This window comes from Anas platyrhynchos, chromosome 11 (assembly GCF_047663525.1).
Source record: "Anas platyrhynchos isolate ZD024472 breed Pekin duck chromosome 11, IASCAAS_PekinDuck_T2T, whole genome shotgun sequence".
Taxonomy (NCBI): Eukaryota; Metazoa; Chordata; class Aves; order Anseriformes; family Anatidae; genus Anas; species Anas platyrhynchos.
The window spans coordinates 23811656-23827500 of NC_092597.1; the positions used below are offsets into that span (position 1 = coordinate 23811656).

Here is a 15845-nt window from a genome sequence, read left to right on the forward strand (position 1 = left end):
GGCGCATCCACAGCTCGCCTGCAGGGCCCTGTGCTAGGGGGTGAAGGATTTCTGCAGGCTCCTCGGGGCTCGTTTGCTTTGATGCTTCGTTTGGAGCCGTGATGCTTCGTTTGGAGCCGTGATGCTTCGTTGGGCAGAGGCTGATCAGGCTCCGTTTCTGAACGCACGGAATATCGGGAGCCCCTTTTTCCGCATGGGGCACCCCCCTGCGTGGGGACACACTGCGAGTCACCTGAATTTAGTGTGGAAATGTGGAGAAAATGTCCCTCCTGGTAAATGTGGGGCTTTTTCTTACAATAGGTATGGAGCAGAGCGGCACGGGCAGCAGGAATGGCAGCAAAGCTTCACCCAGGGGCAGGGGAGCAAAGCGAGAGCTTAAAAAATACGAAAAGATATTTTTGTGCTTTTTTAACTTGGTAAATAAGTTAATTTCGTAATAAAAAGCGATCTGCTCAGCAAAGGGAAAATGCAAAAAGCAGTGAGACTCTTGAAAGGAGCAGCCTGGGATGTGGTCGGGGCTTTTTCTTGCCCTGCCTCGCTCTGACCGCGCGGGTAGGTTTGGCAAAGGCTCGCAGCGCTTTGTTGGATGTGAGTCTGCATTTTTCAGAGCAGAATTGTTTCCATGCAAAAAACCGTCTGTCTGCTCTCCTTTCGGGTTAAATCCTCAAGGATTTAAGCTGCTCGTAGGAGTCAGGGGTGGAAATGGCACCATTTGCAGTCCTCTTTCCTCCTGGGGAGATGCTCAGACCTTGTGCCTGTGCCCTTGGGTTTGGAGGAGTCGCTGGGTTCCTGGGCATCAGAGCAGCCTGCGGGGATGCTTCCCTGGTGGTGCAACTTGCTGAGAGCTGCTCTCAGGAGCTGCGCCGAGCCCTCCAGCAGGCAATTAGCAGGGTTTGGACGGAGCTGAGTGCTTGTGTTGCTCTGAGGTGGCTCGGACGTTTCTGCTCTTCTGCACGCTCAACGTGCATTAAGTCTTTATAGGTTTATCTGGAACACGAACGCTACCGTAAGGACTGTTAAAAAAAAAATAAAAAAGACCAAAAAAAATGATGAAAACGCAAAGCAGGCAGTACAAGCAACAGTGCCCTCATCTCTGTGCATGCACGGAGGGCTCGGCTTGCTGGGGGGAAGCAGGAGGGGCTGGTGCAGCCCCCGTGAGCAGTGCCCGGCCACAAGGGGAGACCTGTGCAAAAGGAGCCGGGCCAGCTGGGCGCAGAGCTGCCACGAGCTGCTGCCCGCTCCCTGTCGGAGTGCTCTTATTCTGCACCGGTGCATGCTTTCATGCGGCTCAGACTAATCCATTTCCAAGTCATCGCATTAAAAGCCTTAATTCCTTTGTCATATGCGCATGAAGTAGCGGTGCTGGGCAGTGCACGCTGAAAGGGCCATCAGCTTCAATTTTGCAACAGCGCCGAGGCTCTCGATGCCTTCTGGGGGTTGCCTCTTGCACCGGGGACACCTCTGGTGCCTTTTTGGGGGTGGTGTGCTTGCAGATCTGCCCTGCCACGCTCCCTCGGGCAGGAGCCATCCTGCAGTTGGTGCTGTCCTGAACAGATTTGGGTTGGAAAATCCCCTGGGGGGACGTGCTGGTGGTGGGCGAGGGGGATGCTGAGCGCGCTGTTTGCCCCGCAGATGTCATGGCGCCCGCAGTACCGCAGCTCCAAGTTCCGCAACGTCTACGGGAAGGTGGCGAGCCGGGAGCACTGCTTTGACGGCATCCCCATCACCAAGAACGTGCACGACAACCACTTCTGCGCCGTCAACGCCCGCTTCCTCGCCATCGTCACCGAGAGCGCCGGTGGTGGCTCCTTCCTCGTCATCCCGCTCGAGCAGGTGAGTGGCACGGACCCCGCTCGGAGCGCCCCAGGAGCCCTACTGCGGGGCGGTGTGGCCCCCTCTGCTCTCCCTTATTGTGGTGTCCTCGTGCTGGGAAGATGACCTGGGGGAGCTGGGTTTATTCTTTAGGAAGAAAATGCAAGGTTTGGACTCCATCATCTTTGGAGGGCAACAAATTTTCCAAATGGAAATGTTCTGTTCTATCCCATCCCATCCCCATCCCATCCCATCCCATCCCCATCCCATCCCCATCCCATCCCATCCCATCCCATCCCATCCCATCCCATCCCATCCCATCCTAATCCCCATCCCATCCCATCCCATCCCACCCCATCCCATCCCATCCCATCCCATCCCATCCCACCCTATCCATTACCCATTTCCATTTCCTACCCTACCCTATCCTATCGGTATCCCATCCTATCCCATCCTTTCTGGTTCTGAAAGGCTTCTCCTCTTTTTGGCCTCTCCACGAGCACATGCCTGCAGACTGACAGCAGCAGAAGCCCTGCAGGTTTTCCATCCCTGTGTTTCAGCAGCACGGCTTCCAAAAAGTCAGGGGTCCCCAGGAACCCCCATCCTGCCCAGCACCTCGCAGGTCCCTGTCCTATAAATGAGCTGGGCCCTGTAGGCTCAGCCATCAGATGTGGTGCTGCACAGCTCTGCACCCAAATTTTCCATTGCAAAATCACCATTCCAGCCCCTTTAAAGCCAGGCTGTGCCGCCCATGGTCCAGATGAGCTCCGCATCCTCAGCTGGCACAGCTTGGCACAGCTCAGCTCAGCTCGGCACAGCTCGGCACAGCCTGCGGCTGCCCAGGTCTCAGCTCTGACTCATCCACAGCAGCTCCAGAAATGCCACTTGTGACGTCCCAGTGATATGGAGAGAGCCAACGAGGGGAAGATAAGGAGGAACAAAACCACACCCGATCCATCTCTTTCATTTCCATCAGCTCTCTGTCCTGCGGTGAGGGAACGCCTGGCCCCGGGGACATCGCCGTCCCCGAAGCCTTTCTAGCAGGGCGTTTGCTCCGTGCGCTGCAGCAGTGCCACCCCCAGCAGGATTTATTTTTAGGACTTCATCACCAAGCTGCAGCCCCTCACGAGCAGCTGATGCTTGGGAGCCACGTCCCGTGCCGTGCTGGGGGGCGGTTTGCAGCTGAAGCTGCCCGGAGCACTGCGCACAGGCACCCAGCACACTTTGGTGCTCTTTGCAGCACGTCCTCCTTCCCCCTGCAGCATGGGGCTTTCACTTCCCCATGAAAGCTTCCCTCAGCTCTTTGCAGGAGTGTCCGCACGGATCTGTGCATCTCTCCTTGATGCAGCTTTAACCCCCCCGAAATAATTCAGCCGGCTCCGCAGAAGCCGCCCTGTCGGGAGCGGCCGCTTCTCCCCACCTAAAGTCCGCGCCTCTTCTGCATTTTTATTTCATTTCTCGAGTAGCACCGGCTACAGATGGAAGAAATTATAATCAGCGTTTTAATTGCAGCGCACAGCTTGACTCTTATTAATATTCTGCAAACAAGGAGCTTTCCCTCAGCCGTCGGAGCGCTGCCGCCTGCATCTCTGCCCCCTGCCCCGTGCTGCGGCGTTGCAGGCAGCGAGCCCCAGGCGCTGAATGCGCCCATGCACACTCTGCTTGTTTGAGGCCCCAGATCCTGAGCTGTTAACCCAGGATTGCCAGAAAATCACCATTTTTTCCTGGCAAACGGAGCGCAATCCCAGCAGGATGGGAGCAGAGGGAGCGCGGTGCCGCTCGCAACCTGTTCGCATGGGACCGTCGGAGCAGACCTTGGCTCTCCATGTCAAGTGGCTGCACGCTCCTTGGCACAACCTAATCATTTCATTATTTATTTTTTTTTTTAAATAGGAACTGATTAGCTCATTAAGAGTAAACTAATTTTCTTTGGAAATCGGCAGCCATCTAATTAATTGGCATCCATATTTAGCCGAACGTAATTAAGGTAACCTAGATACCGCGGATCTGCTCAGGGTTTGATTTGCTGCCATCTTTCCTTTTTTTTTTTTTTTTTTTTTCCCTTTTTTTTTTTTCCCTTTTCTACATCTCTGCCCTCTGTTCTCGCCAGAAATCTTCCCCAGAAAACCCCTCTGCTTTGTGCGGGGAGTGACAATGCATTTGCATACGGCGGGCCATATGTTCCTCGGCACATCAGAGGCGCTGGGCCCTCAGCCGTGAGCCTGCCTTCGGGTGCTCAGCAGGAGCCAAACCCGGCTCCTTGGGAAGAAAAAACTCGTGCAGGAGGCCTGGGACATTCCCCGAGCAGGAACCTGGGGCTACCCGGCTCTGTTTTGGGTGAAGAAACCCCCTTTTGCAGCACCCTGGGAGTGAGAATGTGAGGGCAAAGGCGCTGAGCAAGGAGGAGCCGTGGGGTTGTGGGAAAGCCAGGTTTTGGCCCGTTTTTTAAAATATCCTAGAAAAAACAGAAGCGCTGTGTCCATGTTGTAAATGCTTTATTAATTGGTTGATTGATTGGCACAGAATGGGCTTAATTGTGCTGTGCAAGTCACAGAGCGGAGCCTTTGCATCTTTGGGTTTCTGGACCACGGCTGCCCAGGACCTGGAGCTGTCGGGGGGCTGGGGCTTTGGGCAGCCCCAAATTAACGGGGCAGGGCTGGGGGCACGCAGCGTGCTGGGAGATGCTGCGGGGGGGGGGGGATATGGGGCAGCCTCTGCAGAATCCTGGCTCCTGGCGCCGCAGATTTCTGCTTCTGCAGGGGTAAAAAAAGCAGCTTATTGTCCGGGGCTGGACAATGTCGTCTGGCTGTGCCGGGAGGAAGGGGAGAGGCAGGAGGAGGAGGCGTTGTTTACCCGCTGGTGCCCGTCCCGAGCTGCTCGTGGAGCTGGGTTCATGTGGGGTTGAGCTGCTGTGCCCATGGGGTGGGCATGGGGACACCCCCGCCGTGTCCCCAAAGTCCTCGGGGGAGAGCAAAGCCCGAACCCTGCAGCAAGGAGCTGCCTGCAATTAGTGCTCATCCCTTCGTTAACCAGGGCTGGCACAAATTGACTTAGCTTGGTGGTGGGGACTGACAGTGTGGCAGCCCCAAAACCTGGGGGTTCCCAAATCTGCGCAGTGTGCCTGGCCCCGTAGCGCCCCGGGATGCTTCTGTGGGTTTTTCTGTGCCTGATTTTGGATGGAGGGAGACAAATCCTTTTAACCAAGAGATGAGAAGGGAAAAATAATAATAATAAATTAAAAAAAAGCCCTGAGGCTTACAGAATAAAGTCACCTCCTCGCCGTGCTCTGCCCTGGGGCGCAGACGTCCCAGCAGGTCCCAGGAGGGTGCCGGGGAGCAGTTGGGGGGGGTCAGGCCGGGTGCTGGCCCCCTGCAGCCCCATCTGGCCTTGAGGTGCCCCCCACAAACCGGGGGCAGCGAGGGGGGGCCCCGCCGGAGGCGCTCGGTGCAGCCCTGCGGGCACTGCCTGCACCCTCTGCCGGCTAAAGCGGAGAGAAAAGTCCCGGGCTCTCCATTCCCAGCAGGCAGGGGGGTTATTTTTAGTGTCCATAATCCCATTTAACGGCAGCATTACGCGGGCTTTTGTCTTTTTAATTAACAAGCTTGATCCCAGCTGCTGCTTTTATGGTGCGGATAAATACCTCTGCAGCCAGGCTGCGGCTCCTCGTCGGAGCAAAGCGCTGTCCGTGCGCCTGGCTCTGCTGGCCGGTGTTTGGCTCTGGAGTGGCTGGAGGAGTTTCTGGTACCCAAAATTCGGATAACAGATGTGCCGCAGTGTGGCTGGGCAGGAGACGGATGTTTTTAGCCCACCAGGGTATTTATATCACAAGAGGGGAGCGGCTGCTGTTTCAGCCTCCATCCCGGCAAAGCAACAATGTGGGTTGCTTTCCCTGCTCTGCCTCGCACGGTTGCCTTGTGCGTAAAGGAGACGGGGTCCTCGCGCAGTGCCCACTGGAGTCTGGGGGCTGCGGAGGCTGGAGGAGGCTGGAGAAGGCTGGAGGATGCTGGAGGAGGCTGGAGGAGGATGGAGGAGGCTGGAGGAGGATGGAGAAGGCTGGAGGATGCTGGAGGAGGCTCTCTCACAGCTCTCTGCATTGGCATGGGTGCTGCTCTCCAGCCGTGTGCCTGCTGAGCGTGGTGGGAGGTGGTGGTGTGCATGTTCTCCATGCAACCTCCTCCTTCTTCTCCTCTTCTCCTCCTCTTTCTCCTCCTCCTCCTCCTCTTCCTCCTCTGCTGGCTCTGGCCACACGCATCCTGGCGGAAGGGACGCGGGGAGAGGCTTGGGGCATCTCTTCATTCACCTGTCGGGCAGGAACATCTTCCATCTGCACATAGGAATTTCCTTTGGGGTTTTTCCCCAAAATATATATATTTTTTGCCATCTCTCAGTGCACCTCCTCCCCTGGCTGAGCTGCCCAGGATCTTGCCCCCTCCTTGCTCAAACAACTCCCCATGTCTGGTGCTGGCATTGCATGGCTTGCCATGGCTTTTTTGGGTCCCTGCCAAGGATTTCTCCAATTTCTCTCCTTCCTGTGCTGGTTCAGTTGGAATTGGCTCCTAATGAAAACCGAGTCACCTGCGGTGACCTCTGTGTGCGCCCAAATCAGCGGGGACCTCCCCCAGGCCAGCCAAATCCGAGTGATTTTCTTCTCTTTTGGTTCTTGAGGATGTGAGACCTCGTTTAAAGGAGACAGCCACAAATGTATTTACTCATAATCTCGGCCACTAGAGACCTGTGTGTACTCAAGGATTTCCAAGGAAACCCTGCAAATCCCGGGCAGCTCGGGCAGCCCTCCCCTGATCCCTGCACAACCGGCAGGGGGTCGGGGAGCTGCGGGGGGAGGCGAGGAGGAGAACCTGGAAGGGACCCTGGGGCTACACCAGGATGGACTCGGGCATCAGAATTACTCCCAGCAGGGCCTGGAGAATTCACAGGGCTTGCAAGGAAAGCCTGAAGGAGGAGAAAGGCTTTTCCCATCCCAGGGGTGGTGGTCCGTGCCCTGGGGCCGTGTGTCTGCCCATGCTGGGGCTCGGCGTGCTGCTGGTACACCTGAGCCACCCCCGTCACACAGCAAGGTGACCGAATGAAGCCACCTGCACAATTCCCTGCCCTTTATTTCCCCTTCTCCCCGCAGGCACAGCACAAAGCCCTTCTCAATCCCTCCTGCCCAAAGTGCTGCAGCGGCCGGGCGAGGGCAGGCTCTGGGCGGCTGCGGTTGCAGGAGGCATCGCTCCTGCCAGCCCCTGCCCTGAAAATGCTTCCAGAGCCCGGGGGCAAAGCCTTTCTGTCCCCCTCAGGAGCTGGTATTTGGGTCACGGAGCTCCGGGCAGCCCGAGGCAGGGACCCAGTTTTGGTTTAGGATTAGGATTCACTGCAGCTCGCCGCGCTGCTGCCAAGGTGCCTCCGGGAATGGCAGCCTGGGAAACTGTGACCTGAACCCCTGCTTTTTTTTTTTTTTTTAATTTTTCTTTCCTTTTTGCCACTATTCTCACTGCTTCCACTCAGCCTGAGGCTCCTTCTCCTCTCGGAGGTGAACCTGGGCATGGGAACAAGCCCACTGCTGCCCCGGGCTTGATTTAATCAGAACTCCTGGCTTCTTGGATAGAAACTACTACTAGTAACCAAACCCCGCTTTGTCCTCCTGAAAGCCTAATGAATTTTGACAAAAAACATCAAATCTACTTCGCAAAGAAAATTACTCAGCTGGTTGCCCAGAATTACAGTGATTGCCCATTAACTCGTGCAGTTAAAAGGTCTGTCCTCCCGGAATTCGGCAGCTGCTGCGCGCATCCCTGCTCCAGACAGGGTGTAGTGATGTGCTAATGCAAATGGGAAAAGGGGGGGGAAAGCCAGATAATCTGCGCTGTTCGGGGAGGTGATGGCTGCTGTCATACTTAATATAATAGCCCGTAAAGCCGTGCTGGCATCCCATTAATTCCCGGGAGGTGGCAGGAGGGAGGGGGATGCTGGCTGCGACCAGGCGGCCGAGCTCGGCACTAATGCAGCGCGGTGGCTGCCGTGTTCCTCTCCACCTTTGGGGTTCACCTCGGTGTTTCCCTTCCCAACCCGGCACACTGGACCCTGGGCTGCATCCCCGCAGCTTGCACATGCTGGGCTTTGCTGCAGGTGATGCTCATGTGCAGGATGAGGCCCTGAGCGCACCACCTCCAGGGCTGGGGGCGCAGGACTGAGCTCTCCACAGCTCCTCCCTGGCTGTGCAGAGTTCTATTATTATATTGTTATTATTTATTATATTTACTATAAATTATTATTATTGTTGTTATTATTATTATTATTGTTTTTATTATTTTTATTATTTTTATTTTTATTTTCCATGGGAAAACACAAAGATCACGATAACGGGAGCGGCTGACCCCAGGGCTCTGCAGCTCTCCCCAGGCGAGGAGCAGTTCTCGCTGCCGTGTTGTGGCAGACAGGCAGAATTATGAACATTTAGGTGCTCAGAGCAGAATTATGAACATTTAGGTGCTCAGAGCACGCCCAAATGATGCTTTCAGCACCTGGAGGAGGATGGGGTGCATCCTTAGGTGCTCATCACGGGGCCACCCTAACCCAGCCTGGCATTGATGGATATTGGGAAGGGACCTCACCAAAGGGCAGAGACAGTGGTGCGATGATCCTGCCATGGGCATGGAGAATGTTCACACCAAAGAGAACAGAAGCAGGCACCTGATTTTTCCCTTTTCCCCTATAATTGAGCTGCCCACATAACCACATCCCCGGTGCCGTAAGGCCAGGCTGGTTCTCATCTCACACCTGAGCCGTGTCCGAGGGATGACTTAGAGCTGTTCCATCAATCTGAGCAAGAACTGGCTCCTCGCTGTACAAATAACCCCAATTTACGAGGCAAGCAGCCCCCGGGGGGGAGATTTCCCCAGGCACAGCAGCAGCAGCAGCCTGGTGCGCATCCCTGAGCGTGCGGCCGCCTGGAGCTGCCGGCGTTTCGCAGGGTGGATCCTACACAAAAAGTGCAGAGCGCAGGGATTTCTGTGTGCAAAGCTTTTCTTCCCTGGTTCGCTTTGCACTTCCAGCTGAAATGCTCGTTTCTGGGTGTGCCAAGGGAAGCTGCGGGGCTGGGTTTTGCTCTGGGGGCATTTGGGGAAGCGCCTGCTGGCCGCGGGCCATTTCTCCTTGTGCTTCCCAGTGCCTCGCGTGATGGTTTTCTGCACTGTCATGCTACAGGCGAGCCGTCCAAAAGCAGCATCACTGCTTGATGGAAAGCAGGCTCCGGGATCCGCGACCATCCCCGCTTCACCGTGCAATTAGCAAGCTGCGTCTCCCTGGGAGCAAATTAATTCGGATAAATCCTCCCAGCAGCGATGGTGCAAGGGCGAGCTGCTGGGCCCGATCCGGCTGCGCAGAGCGCTCCTGGCCATTGCCCTTGGCTGCGGACACATAAAGTGCAGCTCAGTGTCCTCCCCACACTGCTTTGCTTGTGTTAAATGAAGCCAGGAGCTCGATACTCCGAAAGGTCAGAGCTGGAAGGGCTATGAAATATTCAGCGGCTGTGTCGCGCTGACCTAGTTTGCACGCTCCGAAGCTTGCCACCCCCTCCTGGTGGGTACCCAGGGATGCAGAAAGGACCAGGGGAAGGAAACTGGGGGGGGGTTGTGGGGTCCTGGCTGCATCAGGAGGAGCTTTTGTGCTGGTACAGCAGGATGCTGAGCGTCGGGCTGTGCCGGGTGCCCTTGTCTGCTGCTGCTGCCCTTGGCCAGCCGGTGAGGCTGGACCATCCTAAAAGCCTTGCCAGGGTTTCCATCCATGTGAAAGGATCACCTCAAACGGCCTGAGGTAGCTGGTGCGTTATTGGCATCGTTAAGCAAGGGTTTTTTTGTGGTCCCAAAGTCACGGGGGATTTGTTAAGTGGAGCCTGATTCAACATTGCCTGTGACGTTCAGGAGGAAAGTACCCAATAATTCCTAATTCACCTAATGGCTGGTGCTCCCAGGGATGGGTTTGGTGCCTCTCGAGTCTCTTCCAGCCCTTTTTTCCTGTCTTTTTGGGTGGTCATACAGAGATTTCTTCCTAAAATCCCCGCTCAGTGCTGTCTCCCCCTGCAGATGCCTGGGGGCTCACGTGGAGCTGCCTTGTTTGCAAAAACCTCTTCTCCTGCAGGGTTCAGTTGAGCCACGCCGAGGGAAAATCCCTCCTTGGATGAACAGCTCCAGCCTGAAAAGATCACCTTTATCGCTAAATTACACACGTTTTATTTTGAATTACAGACAGGCCGGATTGAGCCAAACTACCCCAAAGTGTGCGGCCACCAGGGCAATGTGCTGGACATCAAGTGGAACCCCTTCATCGAGAACATCATCGCGTCCTGCTCCGAGGACACCTCGGTGAGCGGGGACACCTGGGGCTGGCTCCGCGCGTCCTGGGCACAGAGAAATGGGCAAAAACCAGGCAAAAACCTCTCAGGTGTCCCCTCCAGCTCAGTGTATCAGGGTTTTTTCTTAGCCCAAAGCCTGTCGAGGAAAATTTTGAGTGGGGGAAAAAAAATCAGAGCGTGGCCGTGAATCACGGAGAGCTTTCTCCCACCTTTGATTACATCTACGCAGAGCTGTGGGGGAAGAGGAGGTGCTGGCAAGGCCTCCTGAGCCACCGCCGCTGCGTCATTAACCTGGGAAATCAAATTAATTGTCCCTGGGGCTGTCCCCTGCTGGGATGTGCTGCAGGGGACGGTCCCCATGGGCTCCCCGCTCCTGATGCCACCCCACGCCTGGGGTGCTGCGATGGGCACGCTGTCAACCCCCCGTCCACAAATACCTCGAGGTCCCTGCTTGGTAACGGCTCCCCCATGGGGACAAGGCTCGTTAATTAATTACCAGGGGACAATTAGCAGCATGGCGGAGCCTCCAGCCCCCGGTTCCCTCTGTGGTGCTGCTGAAATGCTGGGGGCTGCAGCGCGGTGCCATTTTTGCGGCACACGTCTCCCTGCAGAAAGGGGTATTTTGGGGCAAAATGCACCCGGTTTTATCCCTTCCCTGACACCCAGTTTGTAACCAGCCGGTGTTTCCCTGTTTGAAAACCTCTGATGTGCCTCCGGGTGGGGGACGGGGACCGCGGGGGGGTCTCCAAAGCCCCCCATAGACGCACCCCGTCCTGCAGGTGCGGATATGGGAGATCCCCGAGGGCGGCCTGAAGAGGAACATGACAGAGGCCGTCCTGGAGCTGTACGGGCACAGCCGGCGCGTCGGCCTGGTGGAGTGGCACCCCACCACCAACAACATCCTCTTCAGCGCGGGCTACGACTATAAGGTGAGCCCCAGACCATGTCGGATGCCGTGGCACCAGTGGGAAGCACCTGTGAGCAGCTGGAGCTGGACCCCGGTGTCCAAAATCCCCCCTTGGTGGTGCCCAAGTGCCCGTGCGCACGGTGCTTGGTGCCCGCTGGCTGGGGCTGGGTGGGTTTGGCACAAGCAGCAGCCCCAGAAGGGTGAGCGAGGAGCTCTGGAGGGGCTGAGCGAGTGGTTTCAGCTCCGAAATAGATCTTGGGATGGCCAAAATGCAGCCTTGTCCCCCCTGTGCAGGTCCTCATCTGGAACCTGGACATCGGGGAGCCCGTCAAGATGATCGACTGCCACACGGACGTCATCCTCTGCATGTCCTTCAACACGGACGGCAGCCTGCTGGCCACCACCTGCAAGGACAAGAAGCTGCGGGTGGTGGAGCCGCGCTCCGGCAGGGTGCTGCAGGTGCGGGGTCCCTGGGGAGGGTTTGGGGATGGGGGCACGGGGAGGAACCCCACCGAGACACGGTGACATCCACGGGGTGCTCGCAGCGCCACGTGGTGGGATGTGATGGAAATCAAGGGGGAGAAAATGGGTTGTTTAGGGGAAAATGGTGGTTTCTTGGGGATGTCTGACCCCTGTCCTGCCCTGTCCTGCAGGAAGCCAGCTGCAAGAACCACCGCGTCAACCGCGTGGTGTTCCTGGGCAGCACGAAGCGGCTGCTCACCACCGGGGTCTCACGCTGGAACACGCGGCAGATCGCCCTGTGGGACCAGGTTGGTGCCAGGCCCCATCCCAGCCCCGCATCCTCCAGCCCTTTGGGGTGTTTAAACCCCAAAAATCCCATACTGGGGGGCTGGGAGTCCCCATCCATGACAAAGCCTCGCTGGAGACCCCCAAGCTGGGGACCGGGACATCTCCTGCCATGGTGCCGAGGGGCAAGGCAGTGGGTTTGTCCCCGGACACCTTCATTGCCAGGCTGTTAATTGGGATTTTCCCCTTGCTCAGGAGGATCTGGCCATGCCCCTCATCGAGGAGGAGATCGACGGGCTCTCGGGGCTGCTCTTCCCCTTCTACGACGCGGACACCCACATGCTGTACCTGGCTGGCAAGGTGCGCCCGGCGAGGCCAGGGTCCGGGGGCTGCTATCGGGGTCTTCGTCCGGCCCCGTCCCCAACCAACCCCTAACCCTGCCCTCCTCCCGCGCTCGCTCCAGGGTGACGGCAACATTCGGTACTACGAGATCGGCTCGGAGAAGCCCTACCTGAGCTATCTCATGGAGTTTCGCTCCCCAGCCCCGCAGAAAGGACTGGGTAAGGATTGCCGCGCCGCTCGCCCCCCGCTGCCGAACCCAAACGTGCCAAAAGTGGCTTGGTAGAAAGTGCCTAATTAAACGGTGTAGGTAATTGTGACCTCAGCTGCTGATTCCTGGGATTTTTCCTTCCTTTTGGTGCTCGTCCCTTTCCCATTTCCCCCTCCAAATGCCCCCGGTGTGGCCCTGCCTGCACCCCAAGCCCTTTAGGGTGTCTTTGGTGAGGGGTTTGGGTCTTTTGATGAAGAACCGTGACTTTTGGGGTCCTGCACGCCGTGGAGCTGGCCGGGTCCCAGCGTTTGCAGCACTTGGGGGGTTTTGCCCAGGGGGGGTCATCTTCCACGCCTCGTCCACAGGGGTGATGCCAAAGCACGGGCTGGACGTGTCGGCCTGCGAGGTCTTCCGCTTCTACAAGCTCGTCACCCTCAAGGGGCTCATCGAGCCCATCTCCATGATCGTGCCAAGGAGGGTGAGTCCCCGGGGAGCGTGCGGGGAGGGGTGTGAGGACACGGCTGGGGCTGAGCAGCACCCCTGGGTGCCCAAAATTGGTGCAGCTTCTCCCCAAGGCCTTGAAGGTCCCGTATGGCCCCGTGAAGCCCTCGTATCATTTTCTTGCAAAGTGTGAGCTAAACGGGCATCACTCGGAGGCTTTATTTCTGATTTGAATTAATGGGGTAAACACCTGATATTATTTGTAACCAGGCTGTGCGGCTGCGTGCCTGCATGCTGAGGGAGGGAGCCGCTGCTCACAGTGCTTTGGATGGGTTTGGGAGCAGCTTTATGGAGGCTGCTGCTTTTATTTCCCCGTGTCTGTAGTCGGAGACGTACCAGGAGGACATCTACCCCATGACCCCGGGCACGGAGCCGGCCCTGACACCGGACGAGTGGCTGAGCGGGGTGAACAGAGGTAAAACCCTAAAGGTGCCGGGGGTGTCCGTGGGGGTCTCTGCGTGGGGATGCGCCGGGGTCGTGGGTGATCATCCTGGTTTGGGGGAAAGCCCCAAAAGCAGCCCCTGCTCACCCCCGCTCTGCCCCCCAGATCCCATCCTGATGTCGCTGAAGGAGGGCTACAAGAGGACATCCAAAATCGTCTTTAAGGCGCCGGTGAGGGAGAAGAAGGGCGTTGTGGTGAACGGCATCGACCTGCTGGAGAACGTGCCGCCCCGCACCGAGAACGAGGTAGGGCAGTGCCGCGCGGCCCCATCCAGCCCAGCCACAGGGATGGTTGGGTTTGGGGTTTCCCCCATTTTTACCCCCATTTTGAGCATTTTACCCCCGTTGCAGCACGGTGCCTGGCAGAGCGGCGTTACGCTCCTGAAAGCTTTTCCCGAAATCCTCCCCTGGAAAAAACACGGGGAGGAGCTGGGGGCGCACGGCTGGGCGCATCCCCGCAGGGCTCCGCTCTTCTCGTGCCTGCAAACCTCCTGTGCTGGCTCTCACCGAGCTGGGAGGGGAAAATTCCTCCGCGGCACCTCAGATACGCCGCGGGGGCACGGAGCCGGCTCCGTCCCTCCAGCTCCTGCCCCTTTCTCCTTCCAGCTCCTTCGGATGTTCTTCCGGCAGCAGGACGAGATCCGGCGGCTGAAGGACGAGCTCTCGCAGAAAGACATCCGCATCCGCCAGCTACAGCTGGAACTGAAAAACTTACGCAACAGCCCGAAGAATAATTAACTTCCAGGGACGTTTTATAAATAAACTTTCTTCGTTTATACTCGCTCTTTAATTTTATCGTCTCCACTTACACAGAATATGAGCCAGAAGCCGAGCGACCTGCCAAGAGCCCAGATGCTAACTGGAAAAAACGTCCTCGTAGCCTCGTCTAGCGCTAAAAAACGGCCTCCACGCTCTGAGTGGCCACTGCATGAAGGGAAGCCGGGCAGTGCTTGCACCCCCTCGCTTCTCGGAGTCGGTAGGCGAGCAGCGTCGGCTTCGTCGGGGCTGGGCTGAGCACGAGGGACCCTAGGAAAGCGCCCCCGGTGCCTCGCCGTTGATTTTCTCCTATGCAAGGTGTGACAGCGATGCCCGTTGCTGTAGGGCTGGGATGGGGTCTGTGGGGGTGGTGTGGGGTGGGCAGGGTTGTGTCCATAGCTCTCGGCTGCGCACCCGCCCGGCTGCACGCGGACCTCGCCTCTGGAGCCTGTAAAACTTTAAAAAAAAAGGAAATAAAAAAAAAGGAGAAAGGAAAAAAAAAAGATTTAAAAAAAATAAAGGAGAAAAGAAAAAAAGATAAAAGAAAAAAAAAGATTAAAAAAAAAGATAATAATAATAAAAAAAAGATACAAGAAAAAAAAAAGATAAAAAAAAAATTAAAAAAAAAGAAAAGTAAAAAAAAGGAGAGAAAATAATAATAAAAAAAGAAAACAGAGGCTGGGTTTCCTAGACAGAGAGGGATTTTTTGCTCCTTAGCCCTCTGCAAAGCGGGACTTCACCTCCTCCTTTCCCCCAAGACGGGACTCGTGCCAGTGCCCCGGGGAGGGGCTCGATGGGCGCAGCACACGTGTACAGTCACCGTGGTTGTGAACCAGGCCTCTAGCACAGGGAAAGAACCAAATTCTGCTCGTTTTTCTCTCTCTTTTCACTGAGTCCAGTGGCTGAGCTGCCCAGCACTGTGTGATGGTTTCTCCTCCCTGTTCGTCCCCTTGTGCCCCGTACCCGACGCTTCCCCGTCTCTCCGTTACATGTGCTGTCATTGCCTATTATTTATGCTACTACGGAATAGTGACAAAATAAAAGGTTTTCAAGATACCAAACCCTCGCTTGTCTTTTCTTTCTTCAAATTTTAAACCACCAAAAGCTTTGGGCGCCCTGGAGGGCCCCAAAGGGCATTTTTGGGTCTGCGTGAGGCTGCTCTTTACCGGCACCGCAGCTCTCCCCCGGCTGGGGCAGTGTTTTTGGGACCAGCCCCAGATTTGCAAGTAGAATGCCCCAAACAGTGGTCCCAGATTGCCTGGCTCCCCTGGGCTCCTTGGTGCAAGATGTGCAGCCGGCACGTGCGAGCAAGAGGGCAGCGCAGGGATGCTGCACCACCGGGGCCGTGCTTCCCCATGTACCCCTTCCCCTGGCCTTGTACCAACCCCAGACGTCTCAGTGGTAAAAATGTTTGATTGAAAAGAGAGTTTTAAGCTTTATTTTATTACATTTAATTTTTATTTTATTTTATTTTATTCGTTTTAATTTAATTTTAATTTAATTTAATTTATTTTTTTATTTATTTTTTCCTGGTGTTGAGAAATGTGTTATAATTTGGTGACAGGAATTAAATTTCCTGCTTTTGTCACTCCTCATATTTAGAAGGAGGCGCGTCCCTAGGAAATTAACTCCATTTGAGGATTATTAGCGTCTCGGCTGCTTCGTTACTGCCCAAAGCCCCTCCTGCTCCCGGAGCTCAGCCACACGTCCTGGTCCTGCTTGGGGTTATTTATGGCCGCGGCCTTATTCAGAGGCGGTGTGCTGGGCCTGATTTCCCCAAA

General features: G+C 56.3%; 1 protein-coding gene across 3 annotated transcripts in view; it reads left to right on the plus strand.

Moving 5' to 3' along the window:
* Positions 1 to 15125, plus strand: part of CORO2B (coronin 2B) — a 29045-nt gene extending 13920 nt beyond the window's left edge. For 2 of the 3 annotated variants that reach the window (XM_072043585.1, XM_072043584.1), the window contains 10 exons: positions 1633 to 1833; positions 10056 to 10172; positions 10942 to 11091; positions 11364 to 11528; positions 11723 to 11839; positions 12072 to 12176; positions 12280 to 12376; positions 12732 to 12844; positions 13192 to 13554; positions 13915 to 15125. In XM_072043585.1, the coding sequence (XP_071899686.1) occupies positions 1633 to 1833; positions 10056 to 10172; positions 10942 to 11091; positions 11364 to 11528; positions 11723 to 11839; positions 12072 to 12176; positions 12280 to 12376; positions 12732 to 12844; positions 13192 to 13554; positions 13915 to 14046 (1560 nt within the window). In that variant the 3' untranslated portion in view covers positions 14047 to 15125. The remainder of the gene's footprint in view (positions 1 to 1632; positions 1834 to 10055; positions 10173 to 10941; positions 11092 to 11363; positions 11529 to 11722; positions 11840 to 12071; positions 12177 to 12279; positions 12377 to 12731; positions 12845 to 13191; positions 13555 to 13914) is intronic. The other variant, XM_038184853.2, reaches the window with a different exon arrangement.
* Positions 15126 to 15845: the final 720 nt, after the last annotated feature.